Genomic DNA, 12,524 nt, shown 5'->3' with positions numbered 1-12,524 from the left:
TGGGGTAGTCAGAGGAATCAATTGGTAATGGTGAACGTGTGCACCCCAGCTTTGTGGTGGAGGCCAGCTAGGAGAGCCCTTGCCTCCATGCACGTTGGAGGCTCACAGAGCTTGACCAGTCCGGAGGCAGCACTTTGGGATGTACTGTAGGCTTTTGGAATTGGAAACACAAATACACTGTAATCCAGGCAAAATCTGCCCAAGGAAGTGAACCAGTAGCAGGTTTAGACTCCTGTCCGTATTATTTAAGGGCATCGGTCATGTCTTGTTTATGTCAGTTGTGTAGGTACAACTGTTCGTGATGTGGGTTGAAACAGCTCAGCGGATAACAGGGTTAATTTTTGCTAGACTGTTGTGTTCACATCAGTTCACTAAAGAAAGGAGAGACTGCTTCTTGCCCTAAATTGTCACTTTTCAAAACTGCTGTCCTTTGGCGAGCCCAGGTCAGGGAGTCAGTCCGGCGTGCACGTCCCCAACAGTAGAGCTCAGCTATCAGTCGGTCTTGCTGCTAACAAGGTAGAGCAGACACTGGCTTTCTCTAGGCATGCTGGTGGTATACACTAGCTTTAAAGAGCAACATCAGCACACGTATTGACTGGTGATGTAGCACTTGTACATGCTGCGGCATATCTAAATGGCCAGCAGCTTTCATAGATTAAGTAGAAAGGATAACCAGGTCTCTCACTGCAGGATTTCCTGTGAGGGGTTCTGTGCTCCATGTTATGCAGGAAATTACCCCTGACCTTAAAAATGAGGGACTGCTGGGTTGTAGAAAAATTCCCTTTAACAACAGCCTGGTTTCTCTCAACCTGTATAAAACTGGACCAAAAGAGAAGAAAGTACAGTGAAAAACCGAGGTGTGCACAGGACCCAAGTGGTCAGTGTTTCATAAGGCAACTCTCGGCAACAACCACCTAATATTTGCTCCCAGATTTTTTGAGACTTTTTTAAAAAAACAACTCTGTCTAAAAGCTACTGATAAATGACAATGTGTGAGTACACATCCAGCCCAGAGACTGCAAGGTACAGGCAGGCCTATTATATCCTTAGCCTATACCAGAACATATTCCCCTCTGTGGAAATAACACATCTGCTGTACTAGAGATTGTATTAAATCTTTTCCCCCAAAAGACCATTCTTAAGTGTGTTATTGAGTTCTGATTTTATGATTACTCTTTCAATGCATTTAATTTATGGGAAAGAAATCTCCTCTTCAAAAACTTGCTTTAATTAATTTTGGCTAGAGTAAAATGCTAGGAAGTGTTTATCAATCGTTGCAGCTCTGAGCTGCAATGCTGTGACTGTTGGGGAGTGATAAGAATAGCATGAACACAAGGGAGAAGAAAGGGCAGCAGGAGTGGGACTCTCCCTCTGGCTCACTGCCGAGGCCTCAGCTCTGTCCCCCTGGATCAAGGGTTGCAGTGGGGACAGTCCTAGCAACAACATGCAAGTTCCTGCGCTGCCAGAAAACATTTTTCTTCAGAAAATTTGGGATATGCTAGGAATGGTCTTTGACAGCGAGCAGCTGTCGGACCAAAAGCAATGCAGCAGGAGGTTTTACAAATGCAAGATATGTTCTAAGTTCTGGCCTTGGACAATCATACCTGCTGGTGTTCAAGTCAATAGTCTTGAACATCATGGTCTTACCTGCTCAAAGAAGGGAGCACCAGGTTTCTGGAAGCAACTCAATGCAACAAAGGACACTTGAGTTGACCCCTGGTTTCCCTGTTCTTGATTTGCTCCAATTTGGGTTGAGGGTAGCAAAGGTGCAGACCATGGCTGTCCGAGGTTAACTTCTTTCCAATTTATAAGGAAAGAAATGGGTTGACAGGGATTTTGGAGCAGATAGGTAACGTGAGAGCAATTGCTGGTTTGGGTCACTCACCATCTCAAACTTTCACAGAGGCTGGTGGCATCACAAGTTGATTCACCCTGGTGAAGGGAAAACAAAAGTGATGTGTGAGAGCTGCAATTAGCCCAGAAACAGCCTCCTAAAACGATACCAGCCTATTCAGTCCAGGTTCCTGTTGCTTAACATTTTCTAAAGAGCTGGGACATTAATAACTGTCCTGCTCAGTGGTATAAAGCTGAAACCCTTTCACAGTGGTGTCTGATAGCAATTCTGACAATTGCTGGAACAAGCCAAGTTACATCGCTGACACTAATTGACAAGGATTTGGGAAGGTCCCAAAGGCAGTCGGACGGAGCAATTGTTTCCCTAAGCCAGTAACAAGACTGTTTATACAGTGGCTGTTGAATGGTGTCCTTCAGACTGACAGCATAAATGTAAACAGTCACCACTGATAAAAATTAAATTAAGGAAAAAAAGGAGCTGTCTCTCAGGTTTCAGCTCCTGAGGACCTGCTGCTGTTCCAGACAACTGCTCCCAAGTGACAGATGGAGTCCAGGGGGGCCCGCAGTGTCACCAGGCAGAAGCTGTTCTCGGCAATGTGCTGTCCTGCACGTTCTGCAGCTGAGGGCAGTGAGGGGAACAGCTCCGGTTTGCTCCGTGGGGTACCCAGGGAAAGGCAGCAATAGTTTTACAAAGTTCATCCCTTAGACGTGCTCCTTCTCATTGCAGTACGTGCCCTGTGCAATTCAGCCTTCCTCGTCAACAGCTCTCCCGGTGCAGATCACCTCTCCTCCCTCTCCCACCCTGCTCGTGCCTGCCCAGACTGTGGTTACCATCTCCTTTGACGGTGTGAAGCACAGCAGGGCCTGTAAGACAGACAAATCACCCTCGGACTTGAAGACCTTTGGGACTTGCTTTCTATATTGGGTGCTCACTGATGGTGGTGGGAGCCGGGATTCTCAGTGACGACGCTGGAAAACCCCCACCTCACGTGACGTTGCCACGTTCAAGTGCTTTTGCCCAAATGCATCCTCGTTGTACTTGGCCAACAGGAGAATAAATCAGTCACAAAGTAAGAGTCTTCTCATACCATTCGTCTGTGCTAACTTAAAATAACAAATAAACTGAAACAGCAGTATTTTATACCCTAAATGGTTGCAAAAGCACAGCTTCTTTCTGAATCAGTGAGCAACTTGGGCGGGTTTACAGGGAAGATCGCAGAAACAACCATCACCACCTGAGGTTCTGCCAGGTACGGACTTCTCAGTGCAATGTCATTTTCCTTTGGAAAATGCTGATTCATTAAAACTCATCTGTGGCTCTTCACCAGACTTCCTACCTGACTCAGGACACTGGTTTTTTTGCTGAAAAAAAAAAAGGATGATGCTGGATTCAGACATGTATTCCAGGATAAAAATTAACCAGTGGTTAGGGGGCACCTCCCAAGAAATCTCTGCATCAGAAATCAGCCCGGTTCAGCCCTTCAGCTCTTAACTTCACACCAACCTCACAGAAAGTTTGTCTCCAAGATGTATAACGCCTTTTCTGCCTTTCAAGGCTATAAACTGAAATATTTTTGACGCAGGAGCTGACCCAAGTTTCTTTGTAGAATTACCATTCTTGGTAACCCTACTGCTTTGGACATTACATTATACTGAACACGAACTGTGCTTTTAGCTATCGGAATACATCAGAGAGCTAAACCAGATCACCTTGTAACGCTACAGTCAACTTCAGAAGCAGGAAGTAAACTGTATGTTATGAGGCTATCACAGAATACTAAAACTCCCAGATGTTTGAATGCGCCGTAATGTTGTTAGAAAGTCACATCCCTTAACATGTAACTAATTCCACATTTTTACAAGATACAGAATAAATACAGAAGAAGTTCGTTTTGCCATTAGTTTAGCACAGAGAACCCACCTGCATTGCTGACAGAGGAACCACAAACACACACAAGACTTTCCTTCTTATATTACTTATATACTTCAGGCTCCTATGGGATAAAATGTACCTCCCACATAAGTATTTATGTTGTCCCCGAGTCACGAGTGTTACTCGTTCTTTGCATTTTTAACACATTTTTCCCAACTTCTGCTTTATCTCTCTCTCTCACAGATGGGAACAGAGGCCTAGAGGGGCCAATCCTGAAATGCGTTTGGAAGATTTCATGGGAAATTAGACCCCTGCATGACTTGAGAACTTGTTGGGGAGAGAAGTGACTTTCAGAGATCACATAGGAAGCTCGTGGGTAGAGGAGAGAACTGAAACAGTCTCCCAAATTTCAGAGAATGCAGTCTTCATTCCCGCTGAAGCACTGTGCTGTAGACAGTGGTCACTGGCTCATGATCTGCCTGATTTCAACAAGGCTCACCTTACAGGTGGCAGCAGGTCAGCTGTCAATTTTTTTATTTTCTAAAGCAAAACCACTAATAATAAATTTTAGGTTCTTTTAGGTGGTAAAACATAGTACATGGACTTAAGCTAACAAGGCTCAAGAGCTTCTAAATCCCTGTTTAAGTCCCACTTGCCTTTCTAATAACGATAATCCCCCACTGAATAGATTGTCGCTTCCGACTCAGGGATATCTGCTGACTAAACATTGGTTCCTAAATTGTTCTATTTTCTCTGCAGTGTTTTCTTAAGATTGTGAATGTTTTCATTCCTTGAAGAGAGCAGGGTGGGAACCACTCTGTTATTTCCTGAGGGGGAGGAAACTTACCCAAATTGCCTTTCAAGAACAGAAGCTGCACAACTTTTTTAGTTGTTTTTATGGGCTCTTCCAGCAGTTAAAAATGTGGCTGACTCCTTCTAACCCTATCATTTCCTCCCCTGTCAAACCTGAATATTTCTTCTAGATCCTATCAAGCCATTTCCATGTAGTGTGACAGCATCTATAATTCTGAAGTATTTATAAGACTGTCTGTTTAATATTAAACTACACGCTCTAGAGCTGTTAAATATTTATACTATGTAAAATGGATCTAATTTCACAGCACCTCAGCCAGTTAGAGAACTGCATAAGAAAAAGATGACAAATTTAAGATAACGGAAGAGTGGCCAGGATCTTTTACAGGTCAGCTATACTCTACTTTGTTTCAGGAATTGTGCAGAGATGATTCTCCAAATGCTCCATCCCTTTCAGTCTAGCTGGTCACCAAGCCAACAGATCCTGGGGATTATGGTTTGTAATAGAGCCACGCTGCTCGACTGTTCCTGGCACAATCTTGGCCTTATGAGGCCTTTGAAAGACATCTTGCTGCCCACATCCATGGAGAATGCTCTGCTCCCCCCTGCGCCAGCAGACAAACCCCAGATCTCCCTTCTCACCTGCAGCTCCATCTCTTCCAACAATTTAGGGTGAAGCTGTGAGAAGCAGTGGCAGGATATATGTCCCACCGATTTTCCATAAAATATCAGCTACCGAATGCTTGAGCTCCATGAATTTATCATCCCTGTTCATGAGCTCAAACTCGAGCATATAACAGGATGCCAAGAAGGAGAACACACCTGCAGGCTTGCACGTGCAGCACCATCGTGCACAATGGTGCTTTCTCTCCAAGAGAAAGGCCGTGCTTGTGTAAAGCTTTTGTGAATGCTGTTGATGCCGTTTCCTGTTAAGTTTCATACATAAGTTAAACAACACAGGTATTTTAGTATCCTACAGCTCTCCAAAAGCCCTGTTTTCTTATGACCTAAACAACTCCGGCTCTGGTTTTTGTAACAGAGAAGCATATTAGGAAATAATGTCCTAATTTTTACAGCCTGCTGTACTTAACACCACTTAACTTTTACAACCAAGAATATAATGCTTCGGTGGGGTCCTTCTAGCCTGCAAGTAACTCATTTTGTGACTAGCAGGAGTGCGATCAGCAGACAAGAGCATTGGGGCTACAGGGGCAGCTGGATGACTGTACGTAGCAGCAACTCCTGCCTGTGATTAAGGATCCTTCTTCATTTCACCGGAGAGAATTCTGTGTTTCTGAAGTACCATGCAATATCCTATAAAGTGCCCGTTGGAGGCGGCGCTTCAGGAAGGGATGCCAGCGTAGCACTCACTAGCGGCACCCGTCAGCAGATTCCTCCCTGTCTGAACTTACTCAGACGTAGCCGGGGCATAAACCTCTGTTTAAGGAAGTTTTCAAAATCTGTTTGGGAAGTGCTTACTGGGGAGCAGGTCTGATGACAGTGGCCTTAGCAGAAAGAAGGCTAAGACCTGCTTAATAAAGCTGAACAAATTGAGATGGGAAATGCTAGGCCTAACTGAGGTTTTTGAACACTGGAAGCACCCAAGCTTGAGCAGCAGCCAGTTGTCACTTCTACAAATACTATGAGGGCAAGACGCAATTCCAAAAGGCCTTGTGAACACACTGAAACCAGAAGTTTTAGGTGATTAAATGTTTAAATGGACAGTTATCCTTGAAAGGTAATAAGACTTTATGGCCTTAAATCTATGAAAATCAAATCTCTGTTTCAAATACAGCTAGTTAAGGGTTTGGTTTTTTGGCATCAAAGCTGTAGAGCCAATGACACGCTCCACCTGTGTATCAGTGACGATTAGCAGCCCAGCCAGGTGCAGCGGTCTGCAAATCCTGCTACTGAACCTCATCAGTAGCATTCAAATCTAATGTTGCTGTCTCAAACTGTGCAAGAAAACCAGAGGCTGAGGATTATCATTTGTACCTCCACACCTGTACGTCTTCCAGATGTAACAGTGAATTTTATCAACTGATAAATGAACATGGGAAGTTACTTGCACACGAGGTTGGCTCATGCTGTTGTTATTGCTGTATTCCTGCAGATAACCAACAAAATGATGGAGTAGGAGAGCTGGGGCAGCTTTCCATGCTGGGTTTCCTCATCTGAAAATGCGCACCATCTCAGGACCATCAGGTAAGTTACAGTCCTAGGGTAGAATAAAGCTGTGACCATGGTCTCCCTGACACTGCGAAGAGGACAAGTGGAGTTGGATCTAGGAGGAGGAAAGAGATTGCTAAAGCAGAGGAGCTTATATAAAGTAGGCTGAGGCACAGGGCAAGTCCTCTCTCTGCACAATAACCACCTCCTAATTTACCAGCCATGGTTCAGAAAGGGAGAAACGTCAGGGAAGTGTACGTTTCACATACTTGGCTCACTGCGTCCACCACCTTGTTACTGTGGGGATCAATTGCCTTAAGTAAATCCTTGCTGAAGCCAATTGCCCAAACACATTAACATTTTAGCAAACAAAGGAGGGAAATGGACACAAGTTTACAGACCCTCCCACTCATATTTTCCACCACTGTCTGCTTACTGTCATCACCCTCAAACAGAATCAACTTCAAGAGGAGATATATATATATATTGGCCTGCCAGCAATACAAACAAGTTACGTAGGACCAGGAAACACCTCCTTAAAACCACAACCAACCCCCCCCTCATACAATATCACACTCATTTGTACACTACACAAACCCTACTGCTTTGTCTCACCAATATTTCACCACATGGGGATTTATAGCTGCATTTCACTGGGATTTTGTCACATTTCCCTTGAGGACTTCGAATCAAACTCCATTAAATGCACCGACTTTCATCTAGTAATGCACAATGCTAACAGAGCCACACGCATGTGGGCATTGAGTGCATGCAAAGATTTCTGCCCCAGAAACAAATCGAAGTAGTCCATGGCTATTCTGCTTTTTACTGGTTTTTCTCACTGCAGAAGCCAAACCCAGCTGTCTTATCTACTGCAGAGAGACTGCTCTTTCAGCTTGGCTCTCTGCCACCCTTGTGAGTGTAACATACTCATCCCAACAATGCACCACCTTTTTGCCAGACACTTTCCAAAGAGCAAAACCAGCAGGCTGGAGACTCCAGTTCAAGTGCGTACCTTTTATGCCCTTCATTATACAGAAATTTCAATCACGCAGTGCAGAATGTAAATATGTTAGCCATTACTGTCCTCCAGTAACTAAATATAGTTGCCATTTTCACCTGCAGTTGGAAGGAGCTGGTTTTGGTTCCCCGCTCTACAACAGTCCTCCCGGGATGCTGAACAAACTGCTAGGTGCGCTTGTGCCTCATCTCCTCCCTAAAAATGGCTGCAGAACACTAAACCTTAGTACAGCCTGTTACCTCCTGAGCAGGGTATAAGAACAGCCAAAGCAAGGATTTTTTCCAGAGAGCACGTCCTGTTTTAACTGAACTCAAGCTATTTTGGTAGTTGTCAGTAACTATGGGACAAGACACCCACGATTAACAACGTGCACTACCGCAGAAACTCAGTACTTTGATTTTAAAGGCTCCACAGCTGAAAACAATGACTGAAAGGGAAGATACACTGAAGGTGAGCAATAATACTACATCAACCTAGAAGGATCCCAGTGAGTGGTGCAGGGACAGGACTGGCACAGCTAAAAATAGTCTACGCACTGAGCTTCCTGATGCATCGTGACAGGTTCATCCAGCCTCCCAGGAACAGGGTCTGTTTGATGAAGCTGAGGTCAGTTTGCTAAGGGAAAAGGACGCTAAGCAGAACGCTAACAAAATTTAACAAAGAATTGGGCATAGGAGTAGCTTGCATTGGAGTAGGAAACCATTGCTTAATTTAGCTCTGCTGCCTGCTTGTGCTCACTCATTTCCACCCAGAGAGGAAGCCAGGGGCTTGTGTAAACCTGAAGCACTCCAAACCATGGCTCAAACAGGACCTGGTTGTGCGCAGCCCTCCTGGCAGCCGTTGGCATAGGGTTGCCCTTCCCTCTGGAGCTAGAGATGGTGGATCAGCCTGCGCTGAGCAGCAGCTCGCTCGTGGAGACAGCCCGACGGGAGCTTCGTGCTGGTGGTGACAGGTGCTCCGCCAGCTGCACTAAAGAAATGAATTGGCTTAAATCCCCTTTTCTTCCTGCACGTCAGTGGGTTTAGTGAACAGAATATGATAATCATGTACAGCAAATACATTTTTATTCTATTTGGTACAGCCCCTTAAAGCTGCGCAGACTCTGTTAGTATTTTCCATCTGTTCATTTAATCTAGGTGCTGAGTGTATTTGCCTCCAGAGGAGGAAACATAGGTCAGCTTCTATTTTTCCTCTATCGCAGATCTTGACAGAGGAGAAAACTGGCATAAAGAAAAAAATCAATAACCTTTCCTTCTATTTTTCCAGGCAGCTGGAACAGAACAGATGCGAAGATGAGCGGTTAACAGGACTCAGGGTACCAAGGACTCGGATGGAAATGAACTCCAGAGCAAGTCTGCCTTACTGCTCTGCGGTGGTACGCTAATGTGGACTTCTGAAGTTAGTGAAGATGTGGGTCTCTGAAGCCCTCAAAACTTTGTGCCTGAGTCTATCCCTGCGTGTATAATTCTGCCAGATAATGATGGTCTCAGAAATAAGGTGGTGGGATTTTTAATACTGTAGAAGATGTGGGTAACATCATACTCTCATGTCGACTGAAATGATGGGGGAAAGAGGAAGTGCAGGGTCTTGCTTTTTTCTTGGCATGATTGAATGGGAAAGGGGACAAAACATGACAGGTATGATCTAATTAAATCTTTAAACAGAAAATCCTGTAGAACTTCCTGATGCCACTTGATTAGAAACAAACTTCTTACCCTCCAAAATAACTGTCTCATGATACAGCTCTTTTCACCAACCTCTAAGCTACCAGGTATGGGGAACCATCCTCCTGTTTTGCTCCGCTGTAAGTCTGGGCAAGCCCTGTCTGGCAGCAAATTTAGGAAGGACCAAGGCAGAGCACTTAAGACATTCCTTACTGAAGTGCTGGAAGTAATACTCCCAACAATTTTGTCCCTGTTTCACTAAAAGATGCCATTCAGGCCCAAGACCCAACTACAAGTAAATTACTCTCACACACCTACAGTCACAGTTTGCTGAAAATCTGCCTTGCACAGTTCTCCACATGAAGAGGTCATCTACTGTGGATAACAATACTTTCATAATATGGTCTGTGACCATGACAGGCTTCAGGAAACAGACTAGCAAGGCTGAATTTTTCATGATTTGTTCTATTTCCTTGTGTCAGAAAGGGTTTCTGGCTTGGAAGGCTGCCTTCTGTTCAGTGCTCCAGTCACCTGCGTGGGATCTGATCAGGTTTCATATGTGTGCCAGGGCAGCCTTAGCAAAGAAACCGTCTAAACGTGAGTTTAAAATATCTTCCTGCACGATGAAGTCCCTGCGTGCCAAGAACCATCCTTTGCAATGGCAATGCAAATTGACGTATTGAATTCATTGCAGACATATGGTTTAAGTGCCCCTTGCACCTTGTGGGCAAGTGCTTTTAATCTTGTTTTACCGCTGATGAGCATTTTAGGGACAGCATCTGACTTCTTGAAGGTCACTGCTGAGAGTGCTGACAGCAGTAGGACTCCAAGTACTTCTTGATCTTGGCAAGATCTCTTGGGCTCTTCTTGGGCAAGTAAGCTTTGCCTTCCTGTAACTTCAGGCACATGGAGAAATGGCGTTCTTGCTGTAGAACAGCACTTACGTGGCTAGGAATAGTCCAGGAATATTGTTTTCCTTTCTCTGTGGCACAGGAGATTAACCTCAAAAGGGCAGTATATATGGGGAACTAATGAGCTTGGAGAACCATGAAGTTCTGCCTGCAGCCTCTTCCACAGCTCACAGTTAGCAAGAGCTATGCCAACACCAGCTGGCTCAATCCTTCTGCCTGTACTTAAGCAAAACTCCTGCTGCCAACTTCAACAGCATATTTCAAGTGCCGTGAGTATTTTGTGTAAGGACCAAAATGTCTGTGAACAACCAAACTGACCTTTGACATCTTCCTACCTAACCTGCAGGAAATCCGCAGGTCGACTAAAGCAACAGAACAAATCAGTATTTTTTTCTATATGAGACTATATTTTCCATCTGCATGAAACCAGCAGCTCCCAACTGAAGAAGTAAACCGGCGTTTAAAATTCAGCCAGTCCCAAGCCATGACATTCTTCTATTTGCTAGCTCCATTTGTGGAGTTGGAAACTTGGCTAGTAAACAAGGGGAAAAAAAAAAGGCAGGCTTTTTCCAGCAATAATAAACCTACTCACATTTTCACCACCTCTTCCCTTCATATTCCCAACCTTTCAATTCCATATAAACCATCTAATAGTCTAATTTTATTCCATCTGCAGTCTATGCATCTTCATCATGCCACTCTCAGATATCCAGAACACCCTCCCTGCCTCTCTTCTTCCATCGTCACAGTTCCTCCGCATCCTAATCTGGGCTTTTTGCTGTAAATTCACATGCCTTTAAAGGCCAAGGACATCTTATCTGGGCTAAAAAAGCATTGTGAGTTTATATCATTATAGGAAATGTTTAATTATTGTTCTTCTTTTGTAAAGTGAAAACCAAACAAAGCAATCATGGTATTCTCCCTAAATAGCTGAATATCAGCAGTGAGTGAACTGTTCCTCAAATATCTCTCTATGGGAGTTTTAAAATCCACTTGCTGGCCCTGGATTCCTCAAATCCAAACTCTGCCTCAATGCAGCGCTGAGGCATCTCTCTAAAGTAAGTGTCCAGCCTCTTTAAAGAACTCCTTGCAATACATCTTTAAATTTTTCAAAGAAAAAAATATTCTTTTTAGCAATGCAGACTACCAGAATGGAACATTCTCTGTATCGGTCTAGCATGCCAGTTTAATACCTGTGACACTATTAACGGAGGGGACTCTGTCCTTTGCTGGTAACAACATGAGGTCATCTGATGGGTCCTGTCTGTCTCTAACTGCTGCCACAGAAAAATCAGAGAAAAGAGGGCTGACAACTCTGCGAGTCCTTCCCCTGCCCCACATAATAGAATCTGCAAAGCAAAAATAAGGTCAGACACTTTCAAATTGCTGCAATAAGGAGAACTGGGAGATCATTTTATATCTAGTTCTAGAAAAGGCTAAAAATAAGCCTGATGTGAGGCAGAAGACAGAGTCTGAAAATGGATTATTCTCATTTTTTCTGTAAAGTAATTTGCAGATGTGCCGTGTTTAAGACAGCAGAAAAGGTGCATGGACTAGGGCTTGTTCTTTTTGTGGCTTGCACTATCTAGTCTGTAATGAGTATCTTCTTTCCAGTGTTTGTACCCACGTTGAAACGTTAATCAGCTACTCAGCAAGAGTTTCCACACCTGATCAAAGGTGTTAAGAGTAAATTTTTTATTATTATTAAATGTTTCATTTTAATTTTAGGAGAGAAGAAAAACCTACTAGAGCTGTTTAAAGAACCTGATTCTTGTCATATAAACCAATGGTTGAAAAATTTAGGCTTGCAGGTCTCTCTGAAGTGCTGAGTGGTATCTAGTTAAATACTTAAATTCTTTTGTTCTGACCAGCTGCATCAGTGCAGCTATTTATTCCTGTTCGTGTCTGCACCAGGGATACACACTGCAGTTGTATCCTGCTGCCTGATCTGCATTGCTGTATCTTTGGTGAAAATACCCAGCATGTATCATGCAGAATGCAGAGAGGGGCTGAACAATTATAAAACTTGAATATCCATCCAGAGCATCTTTCTGTACCTCTGGAAGGATATGAGGAAAAAACAGAAAATCTCATGCTTCCAGGTATAAAAACAGGGATTAAAAAAAAATAAAATCCTTTGAGGGGTAGACTATCCTGCACAGGGTGGTGCTTCTCAGGAAAAATCGAGGTGAGTTTGGGTTTTCCCTCAGCAACGACTG

The 12,524-nt window shown here is 43.9% G+C and overlaps 1 protein-coding gene across 3 annotated transcripts in view; it reads right to left on the bottom strand.

The window, feature by feature from the left end:
- Positions 1-12,524, bottom strand: part of LOC104630112 (SPNS lysolipid transporter 2, sphingosine-1-phosphate) — a 140,734-nt gene that overhangs the window by 4,026 nt on the left and 124,184 nt on the right. For 2 of the 3 annotated variants that reach the window (XR_012838366.1, XM_075771426.1), the window contains one exon: positions 1,886-1,932. Coding sequence is in view for 1 of the 3 variants with exons in the window: in XM_075771426.1 (XP_075627541.1) it covers positions 1,890-1,932 (43 nt within the window). In the remaining 2 variants the exon portion in view is untranslated. Of the gene's footprint in view, positions 1-1,885; positions 1,933-10,302; positions 11,655-12,524 lie in introns of those variants that run through there. The other variant, XM_075771425.1, reaches the window with a different exon arrangement.

The sequence above is a fragment of the Balearica regulorum genome, chromosome 19 (genome assembly GCF_011004875.1).
Source record: "Balearica regulorum gibbericeps isolate bBalReg1 chromosome 19, bBalReg1.pri, whole genome shotgun sequence".
Taxonomy (NCBI): domain Eukaryota; kingdom Metazoa; phylum Chordata; class Aves; order Gruiformes; family Gruidae; genus Balearica; species Balearica regulorum.
The sequence above is the reverse complement of the archived record's forward strand: the minus strand, read 5'-3'. Positions and strand labels throughout refer to the sequence as shown.